The sequence below is a fragment of the Hirundo rustica genome, chromosome 12 (assembly GCF_015227805.2).
Source record: "Hirundo rustica isolate bHirRus1 chromosome 12, bHirRus1.pri.v3, whole genome shotgun sequence".
NCBI lineage: Eukaryota > Metazoa > Chordata > Aves > Passeriformes > Hirundinidae > Hirundo > Hirundo rustica.
The window spans coordinates 14,299,667-14,325,723 of NC_053461.1; the positions used below are offsets into that span (position 1 = coordinate 14,299,667).

Genomic DNA, 26,057 nt, shown 5'->3' on the forward strand with positions numbered 1-26,057 from the left:
AAGATGTTTAATAACTCAAAATACCCTTTCATTTCTAGCAGCCTCTGCTCCATGCATCACTGTCTGACTTTTTAATGAGGGAAAATTAGGCAACGAGTTTATTTCTCCAAACTAAAGAAGATTTTACTTGAGATATGATATTTAAATGATATTAAAAATGTGAAAAAATAGTAAGATTCTCTTTAATATTATGTACTAATGTTGTTTCCAGCAAAAACCTAAAATATACAACAATTTGCTTTTGGATAGACACTAAAAGCAAGCTGCCTAGTTTTCAGCTGGTACAAATCTGTGCTGCTCCACTGCTGTCCATGAAGCTACACTGTTTTACACCAGGATCTGGCCCAGAACCTTTATCCCTGAATAATTCATGAGGACAGAAGTGATTGGAAAACCAGGCTCTAACCAATTTGATGGAGGAAGAATACCAAAAGGTGCAAAAGGGTACACAACATGTCTCACCTGGCCCCAATCTCCTGCTTTCCACTTCGGACATCTGCCCCCTCTGCATTTCTTTTGCACGTTGGGCTTAGCAAGGTGTTTACAATTCTCTTCTTCTACATGCCTCCCTTCCTTTGACAAACAGTACACACTGCGGTGCTTTTGGCCCCTTCCACAGGAGACAGAACACTGTAAATATAAAGTAACAACAGATCAGCTTTCACACTCATACAGGGGCCATGGCTACCCAGGGCATTTTCTTTTAGCTGGACCAAAAAGCACCTCCCCAGGTCCCTGGACAGCTACACAAAGCTTGAGGTGAGTGCAAATGCTTAATATTGTGTGATATTCTTGGTCAAAACCCCCCAAAATGCCAGTATCAAAATAGAGAAAACAGCTGACATTCAGCAGGGATAACAGGCTGGATTCCTGGCATTGCTCCAGTTGTTTCAAAGGAGCAGAGTCATCTTACAGGGATCAAGGCAAGAGCCCTCAGTATCTACTTAGAAGAACTTGAAAGGAACCATTTCCATTTACCTTGGTACAAAGGGATGTCAAATATTGGTAAATCAGGAGGGTAAAGCGTGCTCTGCACCTTCACAGAGGGAAATAACTACACAAAGGACAAGACAGGAAAGTGCAGCATTTCCTTGTCCTTGGTACAAAAGCTCATGTTTGTTTTATCAGTGTAGTCTGACTTCTCTTTTTTTCTTCACTAAACAGACTGAAACCAGGACATGTTCATCCTTAAGATTTATGCATTTTGAAAACAACTCAGAAGGTGGCAAGAAGGCAAAGCCTGCAGAATCAAAGCAAAAAGCAAACCAGCAGGTATGTTAGCTGCAAGCTTTGTAGTGAAGCAACTAATTTCAACCTCCCTCTGCAGGTTCACTGAACTTTTTTAAATGTGACCACTTCTGGCATGCAAACCCCAAGCAACTTCACTTTGATTTCAGATTAGTCTCCTCCAAAGATTTAAGAATCAAAGGGGTCTGGAATCACGACACGAATTTAATATGACAGTTTCATGTAGAACAAGCCTCTTACTCAGCATGATGCACCCAGAAACTCAGCTTCCATTTCTTCATTACCTGCTACGTCATAAGCACACTGGTTTAATCCTTGAGGGCAAACACACTGTTTTAACCATCTCTCCCTACAAAATGTTCTGCTTCCTTTTCAGAATGGAGGAAACAGAGGGCAGAAATGAGGCTTTGACCTTCATTTTGGAGTCACTCCATCAGTATATTTCCCAAGAAATCTCTTACAGCTCAAGCTCTTCCCAGCCTATAAATACATTTGAAACCTAAAAAAATTATATATACAGCAGCTCTGAAGATCCACTAGAATAGAAATTGGCATATACATTGACACCTGTGAATATTTTATATTACAGCCCTACTTACAGCTCATTCAGCGAGAGAGCAGTTTCCAAATGGAAAAGTTCAGACCAACGTGGAGAGAAATGGATGTAGCTCCTAAAACCAGACATAGATGCTTAAAGGCTTGTATAAATGATGCCCTGAAAAAGATTGTTTTCCTGCTGCAAGAGTGTTACAGATTGGCAAAAGATCACTGAGGTCCTGTTGTTCAACAGGTTTAAGAGCTGTTAATGATGCTCCTCTGAGAGGCTGAGCAGGGAGAGCTGCCTCTGAGTTTTCCTGAGCCCAGATCCAATTCAAAGATAGGCCAAAAAACCCAACAAGCAACATCCAACCTTGCACTGAAAAACAGAAGAAATACTGTCCCTTGCAATAAAATAAAACTTCCAAGAGTTACCCAGATCCATAAACTTCACTTTTTCCCTTAGCAACAACAGAAGAAAGATCAAGCTAATATTACCCTATTTTTATAAGGCTTCAAATTTCCTCAGAAGTTAATTTTTTTCATTCTCTCCCCTTCTCTCCCCAGGCAACGAAAGTCAGCAGCAAGACAGAAATGTCACATCCTACAAAACCCAGTTGTAAACTTCTAACATTTTCATCCATTTACTGTCTTTGGACTAAACACCAACACTGATGCTTAAACAAATATTCAAGTGCTCCTTGGTAAACAGTCTTCATACATGTTATGCCACTTTACTGTGACAGCCAAAGTTAAAGAGTAAATTTACAGCATTGATCAGGACTTTCTCATGTCCCACATCCTGAGCTGGTACAGTCCAGAGCATCCTTAATTTAAAAAAATACATGGGATCCCACTACTTTTCATAAAGTAAGACTAAGTACATTTTACAATAATGGAAGCACCTTTCTGGGGACCTGAAGCTGCTTGATAAATACCTGATCTCACAAGAAATTTGGTACTAGTTATTTCCAAAATTCTTACCCACCTTCTACAAAATGCTTAACTTTGGCGTGGAGCCTGATTCTGACATTTATCTCATGATCCCATGATCAAACAAGTCTGCGTGCAAACCTCGGTGCACTCAGAGGTTGAGGCATAATTTGCTTAATTTTGTTAATACTTAAACGTAATTCCCAAGATGCTGGCATTAATCATTTCTATGTCTGCCTTTAATATAAATCAAATTTAGGCAGCTGTGCATTTTCAGATCTAAACCACCCGTTTGCTTTCGTGCACATTTGAGTTATGATCTCATTTGCACTGACAGAAAAGAAAAGTTGAATAATCTAATTTAACCAAGTATCAGAGACTGAAAATTCCTCTGCAAAGAGTCTATTTAATAACTGCCATCTAATTCATCTCAGGTATTCAACTTTTATCTTGCACATAGATTTTAAGCATATGTGAGCCACATGTAAAGCTTAATTTAATAGTGGGCTGCATCTCGACACCATGTGAGTCTGGGAACCGCTACACCCAACCACCACCATCAGCCTCATCGTTTATATTGGACCCTGGAGAAACTTTGCATTTCGTTAACAGGATTCTTCATGGCTGCAAATGCTGCCTGCTTATGGTACCTACCAATAACATTACCACAATAAGGTAAGATTTGACTTTGCCATCTTCAAAACATTTGGCAGAATCACTGTCTTCACATTCCTCTTTTTCTTGACTTCTTTCTCACAAACGCCACAGAAAATGCTTCCAGGTACTGGGGGCAGATGGTGGCTCTCTGGAATAACAGCCTCACCTTATCCAAGGCTCTCTGAGTCAAGAGACAAGCCTCTACCATTTTTAAGCACCTCTGAGCCAGCCCTGAAGGTGTAGCCAGGTATAGTACGGAATTTTTTCACTAAACAGCTTCCTAGAGTCAAGGATCACATGCACTTCGGCATGCCTGTGGTCAACTTGCCTCTGCCTTCAGTTAAGTATGGGAAAACATTGCTCTGAAAGGTTGTTTACAGCCTGTGATTGAGGCACAACAGCAAATAGTACCCCTGGATGAAGCTGGGAGGACAGACAGGCATGGAGAAGGGTGTGAAAACAACAAATTGTGATGTTTCTGTAAAAAAAACCACCAAAAAGTTGGCGGCACATTTAATAATAGAGAAACAGTATTTCGAAAAATCAGCTATAGCCATCACTCTAAAACTCTAGCAAACCTTCTCCCTGTTATTATCTTTATTATCTCCTACACCCACCACAGTCGCACCTGGCGTTCTACAGAGAGAACAAAAACAAAAGAACTTTCCTAAGAGCATTAGGATCAAAGCACTTAGCACAGATTTAAGGGCTTTATGTTTATTGCATGATTAGTGTTGTTAACATGCCAAGAACTGGAGATTGGCATGTTGCTAATATTTTCAAATAAATATATTGCCTAGTTCAAATAAATACGGCAGAAATATTTCTAAATCAACTGTTTCCATAAAGGTCAGAACACGATGCTAAACATCTCCTGCAATGCCTTGCTCTGCTCTGCTTATGTTTTTGTTTCCTCAAAAAATTAGTTTTCTGTTTCAGAGTTTAGGAGATGATCATTTTGTTCTACCAAGTGTGTGCAAATTGCTTTAAAATAACCCTTTCTGCATTCCCTGATCTGATTGTTTGGAAGATGAGGGTCCATCTTGTTCTTTAAGACCTCCCTAAAATAGAAAGGGTGCTTCTTGATGCACAGGGCTGGCAGCCGGAAAAAAAAAAAAAAAAAAACCAGAACATATTCAAAATATCTTCAAAATTTGTAAAAAATTTCTGGTGAATTTCTGGGAGTGGGGTCAGTCCAGCACCAAGAGGACTCAAGAGCCCTGGGCACAAATGAACAAATCGTGGCAAGAAGAAAAAGGCACCACAGAGCCGTCAAGAAGAAATGGAATGACTGCTCCTTGCAAATTTTGTGCATTGAAGGGGCATTTCCACAAAGGGCAGAAGGGCATATCCCAAGCAAGAACCTGGGAACACTCTCCCCCAGAAGTGAAAAGTTGCAGAAAATGCTGTCAGACCACTTCTCAGACCCACCGTGCATCAGCTGACGATTTGGGAGGTATTTAAGACAATGAATGCAAGCTGTGGTGATCACCAAATGAATTCCCAGAGATAGCTATGCTCAGATAGCTCAGCAAGGGCAGGGCTGGGAAGGATTAGACTAAAAATGACTTTATCAGATTCTGCCAGGAGCAACTTTTTGGAGGAAATTAAAATCAATCCTTGTAGATTTAGACTTCCCCACATTAAGGATTTTATGGAAAGTCAGCAGCTGTAAGTAAGCCCTGGTTCATCCTTTCCAACAATCTGAGACAAAACGTGTTGGATGAAATAAAGCAGAAAAGCAACAGAGCCCTGCAATGCTTTACACCCATTTTCCAAGAGGGCTGTGCTCCTAGATGCCAGCAAACTTCTCCAACTACAAGCAAACCCAACAACGTACTCTTTCAGCAGCCTATTAGTATCATCTTTTTTTACTACCGCTACCACTGCTGCTGTCACATACTGAACCCAAATCTCGGGGACTTCTGTGCCTCTGAAGTCTCTTGAGCACAAAGGACATCAACAGACACATCTCCAAGGAAAGCCTGGATCCTTCCTCACCAGCTGAACCTTTACCAGGAATCTTAAAATGCTGGAACCTTCGTGTGCTGTCCAGCAACAGGGGCTCTGTGGCATTCAAACCAAATTAGCTGCACAACAGCAAGGTATTTCAGCAGGTAATGCCCTAGGTTTCAGTGAGACAGGCTGAAAGCAAGGCTGCAGCACTTTAGGAGATGTTTAGGAAATATTTATTGCTGCTCTGAAGCCCTGTTTCTCCTGCCAATGCTTTTTAGCACAGTCTTGTGTCCATCTGCTTTGACATGGTGAGAAATCCATAAAATTGGGTGGGGATCCATGCAGGGCAGGAGTCACCCAGCTTGGCCTTCCTTTCCTGACAAACTGAGGAGCCATGACTTAAAGGGACATGGGTGCTGAGTGTGTATGGTCATGATGATTTTATCTGGTGCACGGTCAGAAAATACATGTGGTTCTTGTACATTTAAAAGGGGAGACGAGTCTCCACATTCAAGAGAGGGCAAATGGACTGGAAACCTGGACAAAACACACCAAAGCACTGCACTGCAGTTTTGAAAGAGGCTTTAGAAATGTTTAATCCAAACTGACTCAGAGAAATGGGGTGATTAAAAAAAAGGCATGAACGTTAGGGATTTTGGAATGTATAGTCTGAAAGTGTTTGTGAGCATTGTCCAGAGCCCCTGTGGAAGTGTTCTGAGGAGCCCTCTTAGAGCTGGAGAACAGCCCCCAGTGTGAACAAGAGCAGGCTTTGCCCCAAGGAGCCCTCATTGCCCTGGGCATGGGTGAGAGGGAACCCCATGCTGGCCTGCCCTGTCTCTGCAGTGCCCACAGGGTCTCCATCCTCCAGAGGCTCAGGTCCTGGCTTGGAACAGAGGCACAGAGCTTCCCAAGTCATTATTGCAAAAGGGGGAAATGAAACAATCCACTAAATCTTCACCTTCCCACCACCAAACTCAGCTGCAGGGATTGGTGAGTGAAAAGGGTCCAACCGGATGTGTTGCTGCAGGAGAAGAAAGAGCTAATATGTCTTGAACCCATTGCTCCAGCACAAATTGCCCAGAGGAAAGGATGCTCTTGGGCTCTTGAACTCCTGCAAGATTTAAGGCCCTGAGTGCCAAAGTCAATACAATAATTTCCCCAAGCTGGGAAACCTCACAAGATATATGGGAAGAAAGAGGTAACTGCAGCAGGAGAAGCCATGCATCTCCTCTTCTGCAACATCCACCCAATAAGCAGCACCTTCTCCCCCTCTTTTCCCTGCCCTGTTGTTACAGCACTAAAGACTTCATCAGGCACAGAAACTAGCAGGGATGTGAGCACACAGGGATCTCCTAAAAGCTGTGTCCCTGCCCCTGCTCCACACTATTTACCTTGAACAACAAACAAAAGCCCCACAGAGCCACTGCTCTATGGTCTAGGTTTTTCCAGGGAGGGAGGCATTAGATGGCATTTCCTCAAATTAGGAGGAGATGTGTGAGCTACCCAAGGACACCAGTACAGTGGGATGTGGAAGGTACTGATGAAGCCTATTTTCCATGCTGTGGCCCTTTCAGGAGAGTACCAACTGAAGCAGCAAAGTGCCTCAGCTAACTGACACTTCATATTTTTAGTGAACAGTGGTACTAGAATGCCATTTAGATATTCTGTTCCAGATTAGGAGTTCTCTGTGTTGGATGGAGTAAAACACAAAGTAAAGAGCTCTCCAAGAAATTTCACAGGTGTGCATTACACTGGGGGGTTGTAAGAGCACTGGCCTGCTGCTTGCTCCCCCATTTTGTAAAGAAGAATCTTGGCTTAATGCACTAGGGATAAATATTGTCAACCTGCACACAGTCTTGGTCATCAGACAGATTTTCATCCATGCTGCTGGCTCACACAACTCCCCCTTGAGCTAGTAAAATTAAAATATGAATAGAGCTTTAAGTGCCTTTGGAACAGGACTAACTACACCATTTTTTCTTAATAAATGCACAAATCAGTCACTGGGAAAGTTAGAAGCATAGTAAATCTCTTTGTGTTTAGTTTCCCTCATTGTTACATCCTTGTTTCTAAATCCCTAGGATCTGAGCAACAGCAAAGATTGCAGCGTGGAGTATACAATGTGACTCTGGAAAATGGGTAAAACTGCAGGTAGACCTCCCAAAACCCAGCTCAGGGATCTGCCTGAAGATGCTGCATTTCACAGCTCATCTCTGAAAGTGTGTTACTGCTTCAATGCAGCCTAATGCATTCTTGTACTCTGAGCCAGTGCTTTGGGAGACAAATATTTCCAGCAATTGCCCTTTTATTTATTGCTTTACTTCTCCTGTGTGGGCATGTGCAGATGTGCAGGAGATCTGCAGCCAGGGACAGGCCACCCATAACACAAAGACTGAAGCCAGACACTGCTGAACAGCAGCCTCACCACTTCTTGTTTGAGTTTAGGCCTAAAAAATGACCATTTCATTGAGAAAAAGTGTAAGAGAGGAGGTGTAAAAAGGCAGCCACAGAGGAGTGCCAAATGCAGCCAGACAGCCACTGCTCTATGGGAGGAAAGAGACTGCTCTGAGTGGGGAAGTGCACTGAGGAACTTGGGGAGAAAATGTCTGGGGGCAAAGGGATGAGAAGAGTTTGAAGATACCTGAAAATAATCTTTGTGAGTCTAACCAGCTCCTGTCTGTCCTGGCAGGACAACAGGAGAGGTTGTTGAAGGACAGCAGATGAGATTCTCTGCAGCTCCTTTCCCTGGTACTTCCTCTGAATCTCGTCACTGGGTTGGTGAGATCAGAAGGGACACTGCTGAGCAGCCCTTTTCCATCAGACTAAAAGGTCATGAGGGGTGTAAAGACCAATGGGGGCCTGCAGCAGGGAGAGCGGAGATTTAAGTTGCAGGAAATCAGTCCTATGAGGAGTTGATCCAGGAATCACTAAGGTGCTGGCTCAGTGTTAAGCACGCAGTGCCCCAGGGTGGTCCCTCACCTGCAGGGTGTAGCTGATGGGCTCCCATGGCTGTTTTCCTGCTAATGGAGCATCAACAGCAGCAAAGAAGAGGCAAAGAACTGATAACAAAAATATACCTGTATAGTTCTTCTTTAAGTAGAAACAGGAGCAATGAAAGGTGGTGATAATAGGCAAAAAAAAAAAAAAAAAAAAAAAGGAAAACAAAAATCGGAGTTTTTAGGGTAAAAAGTGATGAAAAAAATGATGTTCCTCTACTGGGCAGCTGGGTACCAATGGCTTTGCCCACCTGTGATTGCCTTGGAGCCACCAGCTGTGGGCACTGAGGTAAGGAGAGAGATGCATGAGCATGCATCATCACTGCCTCAGAGTAGCAACAGGCTGAAACTCCTCAAACAAAACCCCAACAGCGGTTCAGCAATGCTGCTGTCACAGCAAATTCATTTTCTGCAGAGGAGAAGAAGGGAATAGCAGCATTATATATACTTGCAACCAAATCTGTCCCTGGTTATCACTTCTGCTTTAGCAAGACCTGACATCCTGCCTGCTATGAACATTATCAGAACAGTGACACAGAGAATACTGCTGTTGAGCAGCCTATTTTCAGCCAGCTGCATGGGGAAGGCATTTTTCAAACAACATGTTGGGACTTTGACAGAATTAAATACAAATAACCCGAAGTTTCCACTGGCACGAACTTTAAGATTCCGGGGCCCCAGCTGCCTGACACAGATGTTGGCCAGGCAGTTCTTCCACTTGCCATCCAGTTCAGAGCCCCTTTGCTGCTCTATCCCTGTGTGCAGCCAAAAAGCCCTGCAAAGCCACCAATGCCATCAGCTTCCTGCGAAGGGAAACCAGTGCTGTCCTAGCCCAAACCTGAACTCACATCCACAGTAACAGTTTGGAACTTAAACAGTTCATGTTCTAATTACTTGACAGTAAGCTTCTGACTTCGTTAGAGCAAAAGGCCCTCAAAGACTCTGATACCAGCACCTCTGCCTACAGGATACAGAGCTGGGAAGCACTGGGAGCTACACAACCACTGCACCAGCAGCTTGAACTTCAGGTACCCAAGACTGACAAGTACTTGACAAGGCAGACTACTTATAAAATTGTAATACTTTTTTGGAAAAAAAAACAAAACAAAGAAACTCGAAGTAAATCTAAACCTCACCCACCCATTTTCCAGAGTTCAAAGCCAAATTATCACTGCCCTGTGCAGTGAAGCCCAAATGACTCACCCAACTAAACCAGGGTGCTGTGAGATATAATTGTTTTACCTTATCTGGGACCATTTCCTAACTTCGAAAGAATGAGAAGCCCACAACAAGTTAATTCAGCATTATTCATAAATTGTATCAGGATACAGTTGGATATTAAGGCAAATTCAGAATTTCAGAGATTATTGCATGGAGCAAATCTGCTCCAAGACAGGTGCTTTAAGGGAGGTTATGCATATATTTTATATATGTGGTATATATATGGGTATATTTATTAAATCCAGCCCTCGGGTTTTAAGTGAGCAATGGGTAATTCTTGTTGTGAACATCTCCCTCATTCTGGAGAACACAGCAAGATTTCGTCTCGGGATTCGAGAGTGTGTATGGAGATCTGCATTCATACCATAAAGCATTCAGAGGAGAAAAAACACTCTCTGCATTCTGGTGACAGCCAGAGCACATTTTCTGAAGCATGGTTTTAATAAGAAAGTCAGGTCTATCACATGGTGTACAATTCTGCAATGGGCAAATACATGTTCTTAAATAAGCAGGGGAATAAAAGCGTCACCTCCTCTTAGTCCTCTCTGAACATACATTATAATGACAAGACATCTCACCAGTCTCCTGTTGTAAAATTATCATTTACACATACAGTCTATTTATCCGTTTAATTATCTTTTCCAAACCTGGATTTAACCAGCCAGATAAAGATCACTTGTTTAACTCTAAAATCCCAGTGGAATTTTGCCCGAGGACTGCGTGTTGGATGCTTCGGACTCTCTCTGCTTTAATTTGTATGGATTTTATAGTACTAATTTCACTGAAAACTTGAGTAATGCTAAACCAGTCAGATGATTGCAAGAAATTAGTTATCCAAACTTTGTAATTCATACATTTTAACTGTATTTGTTTAATCACTGAGATTGACAATTTCTGTTGGAGAACAAAGCAAGTAAAAAAAAAAAGCCAGATAAAATATGGAACATTGCAGAACCGTATCAGAAAATTTAGCAAAAGTTACCAAAACTAAGCATATGATCTGAATTTAGCAAAAGACTCAAGAAACCGTTATACAAATTCATTTATGATTCCATTCTATTTGTCTTTAATTTTCACTGTTCAACATTAACATTAAACATTGTAAATGTATGCAATATTTATATAAAATTAAATAACAGTGTTGGAAAAATAAATACATTTTTACATAAATACATAAACCCATACTGCTGAAAAGTTTCAGCTAATACTTTACTCTTGTTTCAAAAGTGACCAAAAAAAATATGGTAGTGACACTCCATCCCGACAGATGAAGTATGTACAGCTACAGAATGATGTTTGCAAGCGATGACAGAGCTAAAGCAAATCCAGGTGATACCACACTAAAGGAGAAAATTTGGCCATTACTACCTACAGTAGTAGCACGAGGTAGACATACACATGGAGCATTCTGCTGGGGGGTCACGAAGCCCTGGGGACCCCATAGATACTTCTCAGTCTTCAAACAGCTCTGGGTTCCCCTGTCAGAGCCCAAGGACACCTTGGGAAATGAGACTGAAAAACCAAATCAGTTCCTGGCAATGACGGGGGCTCAGCCCTGCAGCCCCTTCCCCAGGGTTGTGACGCTGCACCCTGTCTCTGGGAGGAGACACTGCAGGCAGAACAGTGTCCCTGTCCTTCACCTGTCTGCCAGACATCCCAGCTGCTCCCAGGAGAGCAAGGACAACCCACTGAGACTAATACAACAGAGTGGAGCCAAGGGAGCTTTTCCTGGGTGAAAAGAAAACGGACTAGAGGACCGCACCCTGTGTTTCCAACACTGAGAAGCAGGTGCAGCCCTGGAGCCTGCTCCTGAACAGCCACGAAAAGGCTGAGTGACACCAGAATGAAACACAGCTCTGTCCACACCTTTAGCTCTTGCAAATGGTCCAGCACAGGTAAACCAAGGTTGGCAGCACCTCCCAGCTGGTAAATCCTGCGGGGCAGCCAGCACACACATCGCTACCTCTGCTTACCTCACCTCGCTCGTCCTTAACACCAGCCAGGTTGATGGACAAGGGGTACATTAGCACCTCAAATGAAATATTTTATAGCACTGTCTCTTGTACTGCTGCAGCACCGGATACACACCATTTCAGCAGTTTTATGGCTATTGCAGAACTCACTGAGGTATGATAAAAATATTGAAGAGTGTTACTGAAGGCATCCATGTTACTGAAAGCACCCACAGAAGGAGAGCAAGTTTTGGCAAGATGACTTTCCAAACTATGACAATTAAGCAAGTCCAACACATTAAAAAACAGGCCTCTTTTTCTTTTCCTATAAAGTGCTTTTGAATCAGTTTTTTTTTTAAAAAAAAAGTCTTCAAATGCTTTTATAACAAAATACACAATAAAGGCTGACATCTGTTTGAAGGCCACTCCAAAATGGACAGGTCCGTGGTTTTCCAGGGCTCCAGAAGCACCTCAGGGGGCACTTGCTTCGGTGCAGGATCAGAGCAGAGGTTGCTGCTCTGGGCAGGGAGAATTGCAAAGGTGTGGCACCCAAAATAGCACCCCAACCCTGTGGTTCAGGGCTGCTCTGCCCTCAAAGAGCATCTCTGTAGCAGCAGAGGAGCAATGTAAGAAACCTCTGCTCTAAATACTATTTTGTTATTGGGAAACTCCCAGGGTTTTAAGCCTCTGAGCACCCTGCTGATCATTTGCTGGCTTAGTGATAGAGCAGCTGGAGATCAAGCTAGACAATCACTTTCCAGAACCAGAGAGATGCACGAGAATAGCTTACAGGTGCCTTTGAACTGTACATCACAGTCTTATTATATACACAGGAACAGAAATAGAGCACAGGCGTGAATGCACACGTTTCTAGGTAGGTCTGTGTGTGGGCAGGTAGGGACATGTGCACACATCTATACACACTAATACACTGGGAACTGATGCCATTTAGCACATTCCCCCCACTTATCTTGCTTTTGGCAGAGAACACGCGACTGCTAAACCAGTACGTGCCCAGTGCAGTACTACCATTAAAGAGCAGAACAATTTAACTTCAATGGAAATGTACTGCTTAAATTCCAGGTTTAAATCCATATGCAAAAACTTGGAACCAAGATTCATAATGCACAGCACTTGCACAGTGTAATAAAATGGATGAAGGTGGCTACTTAGCAGAAAGTGCCTTTTAAATTAAAGGACTCGAGCTCCCCTAATGTCAGCCCTTCATGAAGAGGTGTTATTCTGAATATATTGTAAATAATCCTCTGTAAGTGCAGTTTTAAGACATGAAGCATTAGCACCTTGGTTTGAAGCAAGTTAAATGTTGTTAGGGGATATCTACAAAACGGTTCACAAAGAGAAAGAGTTTATGGTCGTACCGAGCTCCAAGGACCAGCACTCCAGGCAGCATCTCTAGGACAGTCCTGCACATTGCACTGCTCTCTGTCTGGTGGCTTGTCAAGGATTTCACAGCTCAGATCCGTAAACCTTTCTCCATTAGGGCGCTGGCACACCACCAGCCGTGTTCTTGTCCCCGCTCCACATGGCTTTGTGCACTGCAAGTCAGCAGAAGACAGAGCAATCACCGTTGGGACAGCAGAAATACTGCTCACTTGCTGCCTGAAGCACTAGCACCTCAAAAAACCAATGGTAGTTTTTGTTCCCAACTAACCCACTCCAGCCAAATCCCCCTCAGGAGCCTCAGATGGACTTCCAGCTGCTTCAGCTTCTCTCCCCCTAAAGCTGTTCATGCTGCTCCACCATGATATTGCCCAACTCAATGTGATAGTGGAAGTTTACATCTCCAATTGCTCATCTCAGATTAATTTCCAAAAGGGAGCATTGATTTAATTAAAACAAAAAAGGTCTTCAGTTAAACTAGGCTTCTCTTAAAAAAAAAGTCTTCATTTTTGTAAAACTTACTTTTGCCTGGGAAGAAAGTTTTCCCATGACAAATGGAAATGAAAACACCACCCCAGCAATTGCTCGGCTTCACGCATTTGTCAGAGGCTGCCCTTCAAGTTCCAATCTTTCTAATAAATGTCCCCACAATACCCCTCTCTTCTCCCATTTTTCAGCCACCTGCTAATGGAAGTCTTGCCCTGGGCAGGGAGCCCAGATGGATGGTGCACTCACCTCTCCCCAGTTGCCATAGACCCACTGAGGGCAGGGGCCAGACTCGCAGGATCTCTGCTCCATGGGTTTGCTTTTCTCATCGCAGTTATTTGCAGTGTATCCGTTTTCATCCTGGCACACCACGACCCGCCGCTGGAACCCCCCTGCACACGTGCTGGAGCACTGCAAGACACAATTGCCCACAGCTTCATTGAGTCCAGGAACAGGTTTACATTCCCAGCTCCTTCCCAGTGCCTTGTGGTGGGAATGCACTGTTGGAAGGTTAATACAGCTAACAGGCATTATTCAGCTTCAAAACCCAGCTACTGCTAATAGCAGTGCAATGATTTATGTGCTGACTAAGCAAAGAAAGTAAAGCAGGTTTTAAGCAGGTGAGGTGAATCCCTGCTGCAGTGTTTGCCATCCCATTTGTGCTCAATTCCCTTTAGAGACTTCCATGATTAAGGTTGCATATTGTTTGCAGTGAGAGGAGCAGGTATCCAGGCTCTGCTGTGCTTTGGCAACAACTCTGCACAGCTGTAAATGTCCCAGGAGACAGCCAAGAAACCATGAGGCCGGCCTTTGCCTCCTGGAAAATGATGCTGTCAGCTTTCTGCCTAGACTGCCTTGGTCTAGGTAGAGGTATGAGAGGCTGACAAGCGATGCCTGAGCCTTTCTGCAACACTTTCTTGTGTGAGCAGAGAGTAGACAGTGGGGAGAAAGGTCCCTCTCTCTTTTCACTTTGTGCTGACTTTAAGAAAAGACTGGATTAGCTTGGGAAAGAAAGAAAACCCAATAAAACCCAGGAATAAGGGAATCAGGACACTTACAGCACCCCAGGGGCCAATCCTCCACTGATTGCCTCCCGGTATATGTGCACGGTTTCGGTTCGGGCTGCCCCCAGGGTGCGGTTTGAGGCGATGATCCGGGTAGAGGAAAGGGGGGATGGGCCTGCTGTAGTCATGGCTGTTCGGATGACAAGGAGACATGGAGCAGTCTTGCTCGGTGGCAGGGAGGTCGTCTGGGTCACACTCGCTCCTGTCCACCAGCTGGTCACTGTAATTGATGCAGATCACTTGTCGCGTTGCCTTACCTTGACCACAAGTCACCGAGCACTGCGTTACAGTGGGAAAAGGAGACACAGTCACATTTCCAGTTTTGAAAACTGGCTCTTGCTAATAATGAACAGCAGAAACCCCAAATAACCTCACTTATAAAAGAGCAAGTGCGACAGATTAACGAAGCACATTTCCAGCAATGAGGTCTCTTGCAAGAGACAGCGTGATGCTTACAGAGCTCCACTCCAAGGCTTTCCACTGCCCGCACGGTGTCACGGTGCACATTTCTGTGGCTGACGGCTTTGGAAGGTGGAAACAAGCTGACTCATCTGCCACGGAGCCCTGGTCATCCCGGCAGCTGACGTATCTCATCCGGGTTCCCTTCCCGCATGTCGCGGAGCACTAGGGAAGAGCAAAGAGCGCTCTGCTAGGAAGTTGCCCGACATACGCCGCAAGGACTTTGTAAGGAAAAGCTGGGCATATGCACTTAAAAATATCAGATTGTCTACTGTGAAATAATCCTGAAAGTATTATGATGTGTGCTCACCGGTGTCCAGGATCCAAATCTCCACTGTGTCCTGTGAGTGCCTGATATGGCTCTCTTGGCTTCGGGACTATTTGGATGGGAAGGACATACAGCTACTTCACAGTCCTGTACAGAAAACACACAGGGCAAAAGCAGGAAGTAAAGAATTTGCAGATGTTTTGATTAAACCACCTCCTCTTCAATGTAATTATGAAGAACACGCAACATCTTGAAACTCTGTGACCTGCATGTGTTGTGCAGGCAGGCTTCCTCCCTGCGTCCTCTTGGTGAATCAGCAAAACTCGGTATCAGTATCGTGGGGCCTTCGTATGCAGCACCCTTTTTTGACTTACTAGGAACTCTACAATAGGGATCCCCATAACCACGTGCCATCTCCATGCATTAAAACCAGATGTTTTTGAGGCAAAAGATGAAAGTTCATTAAGGGTTCTGGCATTAACACACATCTGCAAAACAGCAACTTTATCTCCCTTCAAAGCTCCCTTCCTTCAGCATGAGACCTGCAGCCCACACAATAAAGGTTATGCTGCTGATTGCAGCCCTTTGATTCCCTGCAGCCCACCAGACCACCTATATCCATGTGCTGATCTCACCACACACCAAGCAATGAGAGGTTTTGGGGAGAGACGTGTAATTCTGCTCAGACTTTGTACGGTGCCTCACAGGAGGGCTCTGGTCCTGCCTGGACCTCCCGGGAGGTCTGGTGCCAGAAACTATGAACATCCATGACTTTACTCCATTGAGTAGTCCTTGCCAAAAAGGAAATTAATAGTGATTGTCCCTGTGAGGGGGAGAGCAGCTTCTAAAAAATGGCAAACCCAATTTCCATTTTGCTGTGATTTCACTTATGCTGGAGGCATGCATCCCAAATGATGGCTGATGACAGGTGGGTTTGTTACCCCTTGACTGTAGTGCAACTGGTTTCCATACATGGGAAAAACAGCTCTTTCACAAATGTTGTAGCCTTAGTTAAACTCTCTGAGTTCATGCAAGACTGAAGCTGCACAGGGCACGAGCACTACAACTCTCCTAGATGACAAATAGATGGTAATGTCCTGTTTTATTCAGCTCCTCCAGACACCTTGGACATATCCTCTGCTTGAAACGGGAATTTACATGTTTGTGTCTAAGTACACAGCAAATTTGCAAAGGGTGTGCAACATTTCTCGATTTATCTGGCTAGGAAGGATGTGTCTGGAACTGTAGCTGTCACAAACATAACATTGTCACATCCAGCAGACAAGAAATTACAGCATCTCACCCTCATTTGTGGTGAGGGGCAACAACAACAGTCCTGTTGCCACATGAGCTCAGACTGCAGCCAGGCATTCTCGACTCCATGCAAGGCAAAGGAAGTGTCTGCTGTGTCAGGACCTGAACCTCTGAGGCCAGTAAATACTGTCAAAACCTTGTGGTCTCTTGTTGTTATCCCATATTCATCCACTGCAGCTTCTTAACTCATGAGCTCTTAAGAGTCCAGCTTTAGTGCTGCATCTGGACACACCCTCACATCCCATTGTATGACTAGAGCTCCATGGATATAAACCATAAGCAAAGGTAATTAATCTTCACCCACAAAATCCTGATACCCTCATAGGTTGTCTGTTGCCTTTCTGGCAATCTGGTGCTTCAGTGTAAGGTGAACCACATGGAGAGGATCTGGATGGGAACTCCCTGAACACAGTTTATCTGTCCCATTTCTACTAAAGCAGGGAGCTGTGCTGTATCTTTCCAACAACCATGAGCAGCCCAAGATACTGCTCTGCAGGGCTGGCACTCAGGGCAAGGCTTTGCTGCAGCAAGATGTCCCCTGAACCTGTAAGCTGGATACCTCTATACACACACTGGGAAAAGATGGAGGGAGAGAAGACAGCAGGATTTACCTGGGTATCCGTAGGCCTGGTTGCAGCGTTACACTCATTATCATCCACCACTGACACGTAGGTGCCCACAACACACTTCACTGCTCTCATCTGGTAGCCTTGGCCACAAGTCACAGTGCACTGGGAGAAGACAGATGGGAGAAATGAGCACTGGGTGTGAGTAGGTGCTTTGGTTAGAAAGCATTAATCAGCCCAGCCTCTGTTTAGGCACGTAGCAAGAAGGGCAAAAATAAAAGACAGTTTCCCTTCTGGTTTCTCTCCACTTCATGCATTTCAGCTTTAAATTAGGTCAAAGTTTTAACTCGCTGCAGCCACCAGTGCCTTGCACGCTCCACTGGCTTCTTTGGGAAGGAAGGTGTGAGCACTGAAATGATTTACTTTGCTGCACACATTAGAATCAGAGTCTGGTAGAACCTGCATGATATCCTTCTTTAAAACTGGCTGTTCAGCCCCATGGTAGCATGAGCAGCTAATGAATAATTTTACTGATGGGAAATACGTCTGACTGGGACAACTGGACTGGATTTGTTGCTGTGTTTTAAGTCAAGAGCTAACAGCTTTGTGAAAACTCAGATGCCAGAACACTCTGGGAGGAATGACTAACTTGTATTTTAACAGAAAAAAACCCCTCACTAACCCAGAGACTGAAAAACATTAAAAGCAACGAAAGTTACTCAATGTGAGCAGCTTTTCTGTGAAAATTAGGCCATGTATTTATGTGCCTAAATATGGATTTTGGAGCGTAACCTTGGAAACCCCATTTTTTGAAAATCACGGCCAATTTAGTATGACAGAAATTAAATTTAGCACAAAGGGCAGGTACTGTTATTGCTGCCTATCCACTGAACCCAAGCAAACAGAGGGCTGCTTCGGTGTGCAAATCAATTAACACAGTTACGCTGCTGAATCTGGATGAAAGGGCAGCGCCCAGCCCCAGCCACCCTCAAGCAGGTCCCCTGAGTCAGGAAGGAGCCCTGTGGGGCTGTGTGGTACCTGGCCCCAGGGCCCCACTTGCCACGAGGCACACTCCTGCTGCTGGCACATCTGCACTGACTCTGGCTTTGTCTTGGGGTCGCAGAACCTGTCGTTCAATCGATCTTCTCCAAACTGGCACCACGTCTGGCGGTGCTTGTGCCCTTTTCCACAGGTGACCAAGCACTGCGAGGAGAAAAGAGCAAAGCTCAGGTGGTGCCAGGAATGCAGTGCCCGCTCAGCACCTGCCCTGGCACTGGAAAATAAATCTGGAGACCTACTGCAACCATTGCTGAAAAAAACCTGGTGCTGAAGTGCAGCTGTTTAGCTAACATCAACATGTCCTAGAAGACAGAGGAGTGTCTTGTGAACAAGAAGATTGCTCTCAGGAGCTGGTCTATAGCAGGGGCTGGAGCACGGGCTAGAATCCTTCAGCATGGGCAAAGTGAGACCACAAAGGCTCTTGACTACCAGCAGCTGTGAGCCACAGGGCAAAGGGACAGCACTGCTCTGTGAAGTTTTAGCTGTGCACAATAGAGTGCTTTGAAAAAACTTGCTGTTTCTGAGCATGCATTTTAAGGGCCTTGGCTTCTGCAGGCTGTGAGTGCCTCTTCCACTGCCCTGGCATGGCTTGGACTGCCACCAGCTCGAATTGGGAGACACGTTTGGTAGAGAACATTCCCTGTTCCCACCTAATTGCTTTCATTATGCCCTAAAATAACATGACTCACAGACAAGAGAAATTTGGCCCCAATGATGATGAGCACCCTTTGAAGACTGTTCCAGCAAACCCAATCCTGCTGCAGAGACAAAACTATCAAGATTTGTTGTATTGCAAAAAACACCAGCAGCAGTGGAAGAGGTAATAAACAGCAGAGAGGCTGAGCAAAACATCAGCAGGGTGCAATCCTGCCCTCCAGTGACAGCCAGAGCTGCCAGGGCTCTTGAGGACAATCTCAAGGGAAAATGAGGGCAGAAGGTATTTTTCTTCCCAAATGTGCAGCAGAACTACAGAAAAGCTGGGGAGAAATTACTGCAGGATTGGAGAGACATTAACCCCCTGTGTCTTTGCAGGGAGAAAAGTGGCCACTTGACCAGTGGTAACAAGGCCAACGACTCTGCTGCCTGTCTGAATCTTCCCTGTGCACTTTCTGCAGGAGGCACAAACAAATCATGACAGATGAGCAGAGGTGAAAACACCTCCTTGCAGACACCAGCCCCTCAGGGTGGAGGACCAGCAGGGTGAGCTCACCCCGGTGACCAGCTCCTACCTCAGACCAGTCGCCAGTTTTCCACTGTGGGCACGAGAAGTCGCTGCATCGCTGCACCGTCAGCTTCTCCTGCTGGCTGCACTTGCTGTCGTCCAGGATGTCGTTGTAGGTGTTCACACACATGGCTCGCCGCCGCCGCGTGCCCCCGCCGCAGCTCTTGGAGCACTGCGAGGGACACACGCCCAGTCAGTATTTCCCGCTCTACTCTACTGCCATTGCCTCCTCCTTCTTTGCAGACACCGTGGAGCGACTGCAGGAAACCTCCGGAACAACCATTTATACTTTAACAGGCTTTTACTTTATGTATTCCTTTAAAAAGCTAATCCTGCTAAGCTTAATAAAATGTCATGGCAATGTGTTTCACAAATTCATTTCAGGTTATAAACCCATTATTACTTTTACAAGTGTTGCCTTTCAGTTCTCCTAAATGGCTGCTGCTTGTTCTCATTTTAGGAGATATTAACTCTCTCTGACCACCCAGCCCCCTTTCACTGTGCCCTCCCTGGAAATCCCCGGGCTCGTCAATCTCTGGTGCCTGCATTCAGGAATTTTCTTCTTCATGCAAAAGCTAAGATGTGGAAAAGAAACAAATTTAAGAAGCCCTCTGATGATGGCAACATGTCCTCCCCAGGTCCTGGCCGTGGTGACATCTTTGATGGCAGAAGGCAGCTAGCAGAGCTTCTTGTAATGAAGACAGATACTTAAAATATAGATTAATTGCAGTGGAAGGTAAGAAGTACCAGGCTGATTCAGACTAGAGTGTCCTCCAGAGGAAGCAATGAAAGCAGAACCACTGTGGCCATATTTTACACACGTTCTGTTAGCAACCTAAACAGCCCAATGCACTCCTGTGCAAGGAGCAGCATCCCTCACCTCAGTCCAGGCCGAGTACCGCCATCCTCCCACGTTACAGTCTCCAGTGCACTTCTCCCTCGTGCTGGGCTTGGCCTGGCTGTTGCAGAAGCGGTCGTCCACCTTCTCTATCTTGCCCTCCAGCCGGCTGTACTTGGAGCAGTAGATCTCCAGGGTGCGGTAGCCCAGCCCGCACTGCGCCGTGCACTCGCTCTTCCTCGCGATGTGCCACCTGCGCCGAGGACAGCAAACATCAGCCACGGGCTCTGCAGGGAACGTGCTCAAGGGTGTTTGACAGAAATAAGCAATATATGCTCTTGAATAGGAAGTTTTGGCTCTGTGCTTTGGGACTTCCAATTACCCTGGCATTGCTGCTTGAAGGGGAGCTGTCAGCAGGTCTCAAGCAAAAGAAAGACAGCAAAGCCGCACTGTAACCCTGTGAGACCAGCCCACGTGGCAAGAGGAGTTCATGGCCTATCAAGAAATAGTGCTCTGAAAGCTTTCCACCCCATGTTGCTCTGCACCTGTCACCTCAGCCACTAAAAACTAAAAGCTGGAAAATACAGCACCAGAAAATGATCTGCACAGGCTTGAGAGGTTTTCCACATTGCAGGACACCCACAAAGCAGTTTCAGCTCTCCAACGGACAAGCAAATTACTTGCTACAAGACACTCAAGCCCCAGCTGTGTCAGCAGGGATTAGAAGTGTTCTCTCTTGACAGACAGATTTCTACCCTGCCGCCTGCTCTGTGAGATGGACAATAAGGATGGTGCTGGAGGCCCCCAAGGACCCACCTGGGGATACACCCCTGCTTCACATCAGCTCTGGAAAGAGATGTTGGACATGAGACCTGATCCAGGGAGGTGCTGGAGACCCTGAAGCCAACAGGAGCTCATTGCCCCTCACACCTGGCAGGGGTGGCTTCTGAGGGAGGAGGCAGTGACATATTCTGTGGGTCCTGGAGAACCTCGGACTGCTGCCTTTGCCCGTACAGGGAGCACAGAGCCTGGCTCCAAAGCCAAGAGAGCAACCTCTAGCACGGCCCAGAGAAGAATAAGATCAAGGAGATTTGGAATCAATAGCTCCTGACTGGTGGGAGCCTCACATCCCTGCATGCTTTTCAGACTCCTTCGTTTGCCCTTCTCAAGTTTCCAACCTGTTGCAATGGCAACAGCTGTTACCGAGACAACCCAGCCCCGCACAGCCCCGCTCTAACAGGGCTGCAGAAACCCCTCGGGAAACTCGGCCATCTGAACTGCTTCACCAGCGGCCACACTTAATGCCACCGTATTTAGGCCCCAGAAAGAAAAAAAGATTGCTTTTTAAAGAAAAATGGGTTGTGATGATTTAGGCTGTGCTTCACCTAGAAATGTCTGGGGACAGACCTGAACCCATTCTACACTTAAGCCTATTCTTTGCTTTAAATAAACAACAATAAATCCAAGTCTTAGCTACGTTTTTGCTTTAAATATATGCTTTCCCCTCTTGCAGACTGTATGTACAATGAGCATTTCTTATCCAGGCAGATGCAAATTTCAGGCCCTGTATTGCACAGGGAGATTTTTCAACATTAGAGAATTTTTGTTACAGTTAGCCCTAACTTAATCCAGCAAGAGAATTATAAAAACATTGAAAAGTGCCTTTCAAAACACCACTGGTGGATGACAACCCCTCTTGGTTGACAAAGAGGCAACTACCAATCCTTTTCTTTTTCAAAATCTAATACAGGCTGGTGAGAAAGGGAATTATGGTGAGAAGCAAAAGGAAAGAGGAGTAAACAATAAGTACACAATGTTATTTATATACATGGCTGAGCACAGTGCACCTTAATTCACATTCTGTGTTACAAGGCTCAGTGGTGGGGTCAGGCTGGGGAATTCGATCGCATCGCTGGTCTGACACCGTGAGCTGATCTGACTCTCTCTTACACACAGGCTTCCTTTTTCGTTCTCCTGCACACAGAAAACCAGAACTTGCCTTCAGTCATGCAGCAAAGTGGTCAATTCAGTTATTTCTCTTACGCCTTTCATAGTAGTATTTAAGAGATGTTAGGTGTGCTTTTCTACCTCTGTCAGAAACAGGGAGAGGGTTTAAGACTAAGCTGAGCAGAAGGGGTTTATCACAGATGGGATGGACACAGGCAGAGAGCTGCCCCACAAGCATGGGCTCTGAGTATTTAGCAGGGTGGGCACTGGCAGTGATAGGATGTCAGAACCAAAACCACGCACTGGTACATATTGCAGCCTTAGGAAATGCCTCGTGACCTTTCCTGTGCTTCAGCTTCCGCACCTGCAAACCAGGTTGTGAGGCTCACCTGGCTGGGAGGGGCTGTAAGGTGCCCTGCTCTAAAACCTGATACACAGAAGCACCTTATAGGATGTTAACCCTCCACTGCAGACCAGGAAAACAATCATACCCACAGGGTGAGAATCTCAAAGAAATCAGAGAGGGATCTGACAGCAATGCCTAGACCCCAAATGAATCCAGGACAAAACAAAGCTTTTCCAAGCACCCACCTTGGCAGAGTTTACTGCAGGGCTGCCACGGGCCATGCTCATTCCAGTAAAACTGCTGAGGTTTGTCCTCAATAGGGATATTGAACGTGTAACGAACATCAGGATTGTACAAATTGCCCACTGATAAAACCTGAAAGGAAGGAAAATGAAGCAGAGTAAACCAACAGATATCATTGCCCGCTGTTTTCAGTCCAACAGTGCTGGGCAGATTCGTCCCTACACACAACATATACTTCACCTGAAGTGTTATTTCTTGCTCAATCCGATCTGTAGAATTAATCCTTTCAACAGCATTATCGGAGCCGCTGTATTCGATCACAGCATTCCCAACTTTGATTTCCCTTTTAAACATACTGACGACAAAGTCTCCATTTAATATAAAGTCTCCTTGACTGTTAGATAAGGCTGCATAGGTGCAAAAAACAAGAACTAAAGAGGCAGAATTAACTCATACGTACATAACAACGTGGTCATGTGCTCTCAGTGCTCCTTTCCCTTGGGGTGGGGGAAAAGCCCACTGGCACTCTCAAACAGAAAAGATGTAAAGTGAGCAGCAGAGCTCTTGCAGACATTGTGCCTTCTCCTTTTTCCACTGGAAAGCCTCCTAAAAACGAAGGCTGAATTCCTGAAGTTGTTGCTAAACAGTTCATCCAAAACCCAACGCAGAGATATCCAAAAGGTATTTTGGGCTGGCTGCAAGGAGCACACACAGGCTGTATCCCCACAAAGACCACAGGAATAACCCTGCCCAAACCTTTTCATTAGCTGTGTGGAGAGGTTGGCTTCCCTGGTGTTTCCAGGTGAGTTCTTAGGGTAAAAGTAGGCACTCTAATTACCTAAACATAATTTTCTAGTATATAATTACAGGGAGTTTGGTCAGTATCTCCCCCTTTGTCTCCCTCTGCCCCTCATACTTTTTATTATTCCAAATCTTAAGGTATGTGAGACCACTGGAGGCTTAAAGCCTAAATGCTTTATAAAAGGAACAGTTTCCTGAAAACAGCAGTCTGCTGCACAACTTCACACTAATGCGATTATGTAGCTAATTTCCTAAGTTAGTTTCCCCACCATTTCACCCATCACAGCTATGTTACTAAAAAGCCCCTGTACTGAAAAAATTAAACACCAAAACACCAAAGGGAAGGTTTTTCCAACAAATGAGGAGAGATAATGAAGCAAAACACTGCTCAGAAGTGAACAGACATAGATGGAGAAAACATCACAAAGCAGAGGCTACACTCAACCAGGTTTCACATTTTGGAAATTTTAATGTTATTAGGCAGTGGTAAGACTCATTAAAGGATTCCTTCTCTTTTACTATATCTCCTATAACAGTAGGTACATCTCAGACTTGATGACAACATAAAATTCCTCCTAAATTGTTAAGCTACTACAAGGTTCACAGTAACCGAGGGCCCAAGATTTCACACTCAGTGAGCTGCAAAGAAAGTGGACACATGCACACTTCTCATTTGCTTCCAGTCAGGCCTAATGTGAAGAGATGCTTTCCCAGCAATATTAAAGCAACATTAAAGAAGATTTGACTTCATTGTTTCCCAAGAAGATTAAAGGCCCTCCAAGAAGAGCTGAGAAGTTTGGGGCTCCTTCTGGGGTGAACCAGTTTGAATAGGCACAACACAGGGAGGATTGTTTTTTCCCAGAAAGAGGGAAAATAAAATCTGGCTCCCTCCTCCGAGACAGAAAACTCTGAGACCTCAGTAACATTTTTTGGGTGCTGATGTGCATTCATACTGCACCACCTCAACTTTTTGCCTCAATGAAGGGTCCAGCCACATGGATGGCACGTCAGAGCAACAGCCAAGGCTGTCAGCATTGCCTCCCTTTGGGGCAAGGTAGTCTCTGGGACTTGTTTCCCTTTTCCTTTGATGGGCTAGGGGCCATCAGCCAACTCCCCTCTTTAACACAGCTAGTTGGAGGAATTTTGTGAGGTAGAACAAGATGAAGTGTCCTGTTCAAAGATGTAGATACAGGGCCCTGTGCTACTAGAACACAGCTGGTGGTACAAGGCACAGAGTGTGCAAAAGAGGAGGACCAGAGACTCTGAGAGACCCCAAACAGAACTTAATGTCAAAATCAACCTTCAACTGGCAAGTGTAACATCAGCCATGATGTTCAATTGTATTAACTCTGCTATTGAACCCAAACAGAACTATCTATGGGATGATCATGGTGGAAAAGACACTCATGGCCATGCTAACAGCCTATATGTGCATGTAGCAGAGTGGTCTAACACAGCACCACAAGCAATTTCATCTGCCTCTAATGACACAGCCAGAGACTAGAGAAAACAGTGACTATTAAAGTCCAGCAGCAAAGGCCAAGTTACTGTTTTCCCTCAGCTCGCACCCAGGCTTCAGAGCCCTAGACAGAGTTTAAGGGAATATTTCTTATAATTGGTGAACCTCTCAAACTTTGCATCTAGGATGGCATGAACAAAAAAAAAAAAAAAAAAAAAAAAAAAGAGAGAGAGAAGATAAAGCTGAGTGTTTCGCAGACATTGAAAAATTCTCACCAAGAAAACATCTCCCTTAAATGAATTCTTCAGCCTCCCTAGAGGAGAGCTGCCAGTAGATCTATCACCACAACCAGACAACCAAGCAGATTTCTGGAGTGAAATAAGGAATACAACTCACCCAGGTAGTTGTCATCCTCTGGTTTCCCTGAGTAACTGTGCTGACGCACATCAATATTAGTGGCACCAGCTGGGATGCGAACCACAATGTTATAACCTAGGAAAGATTCAACAGAAAGTCAAAGCTATTACACAGGCATTTGATTTGTTTTCTGCAGGGACAGGGAAATCAGCTAGAGTTACCTCACATTACACAAGCTGATACTTTTCGTTTAGGGATAGCATAAATAGTTATAAAATGGAATATACTATAGCTAGAGGGATTTTGTGTTTTACATCAGTGTTTTTGTAGATTAAGTGTCATAATGGCTTTTATAGACACACATTTTTCACTATAAAGTTTTTAGCAACAGATTCTTACCATAATGCACCGTGTTAAATGTGCCTGCAACAGTTTTGCATGAAGAATTATCCCCACCACAAACACCACATTTATCTCTTCTTGCTTTTGAATTCAGAACATGATCACATCCAGCTTGCTTTAAGAGAAAAATTGAAAAAAAAAAATAGATTGAGCAAATACAGACTAGAACAGCATTGACAAATCTCCTAATTAAGGCAGACAAAAGCTGTGTATGCAAAAGGCTGCTGTGAGATAAACTGGTTTGCTTCCCCACATTTTTCCACTGATTTACAGTGTGGCCATCCCACAAGGTTTTACAACAAAAGGCTTTTTTACAAAGCAAGAA

The 26,057-nt window shown here is 44.8% G+C and overlaps 1 protein-coding gene across 4 annotated transcripts in view; it reads right to left on the reverse strand.

The window, feature by feature from the left end:
• The window catches only part of ADAMTS9 (ADAM metallopeptidase with thrombospondin type 1 motif 9), a 79,650-nt gene that overhangs the window by 21,340 nt on the left and 32,253 nt on the right, over nucleotides 1-26,057 (reverse strand). For all 4 annotated transcript variants that reach the window (XR_005702791.1, XM_040076128.2, XM_040076129.2 and 1 more), the window contains exons 15-29: nucleotides 25,730-25,847; nucleotides 25,370-25,465; nucleotides 22,954-23,120; nucleotides 22,716-22,845; nucleotides 22,025-22,151; nucleotides 20,220-20,430; nucleotides 19,347-19,511; nucleotides 18,097-18,261; nucleotides 17,104-17,223; nucleotides 15,221-15,325; nucleotides 14,908-15,075; nucleotides 14,446-14,730; nucleotides 13,637-13,798; nucleotides 12,880-13,056; nucleotides 463-630 (exon numbers count right to left, since the gene is read on the reverse strand). Coding sequence is in view for 3 of the 4 variants with exons in the window: in XM_040076128.2 (XP_039932062.1) it covers nucleotides 463-630; nucleotides 12,880-13,056; nucleotides 13,637-13,798; nucleotides 14,446-14,730; nucleotides 14,908-15,075; nucleotides 15,221-15,325; nucleotides 17,104-17,223; nucleotides 18,097-18,261; nucleotides 19,347-19,511; nucleotides 20,220-20,430; nucleotides 22,025-22,151; nucleotides 22,716-22,845; nucleotides 22,954-23,120; nucleotides 25,370-25,465; nucleotides 25,730-25,847 (2,364 nt within the window). In the remaining variant the exon portion in view is untranslated. The remainder of the gene's footprint in view (nucleotides 1-462; nucleotides 631-12,879; nucleotides 13,057-13,636; nucleotides 13,799-14,445; nucleotides 14,731-14,907; nucleotides 15,076-15,220; nucleotides 15,326-17,103; nucleotides 17,224-18,096; nucleotides 18,262-19,346; nucleotides 19,512-20,219; nucleotides 20,431-22,024; nucleotides 22,152-22,715; nucleotides 22,846-22,953; nucleotides 23,121-25,369; nucleotides 25,466-25,729; nucleotides 25,848-26,057) is intronic.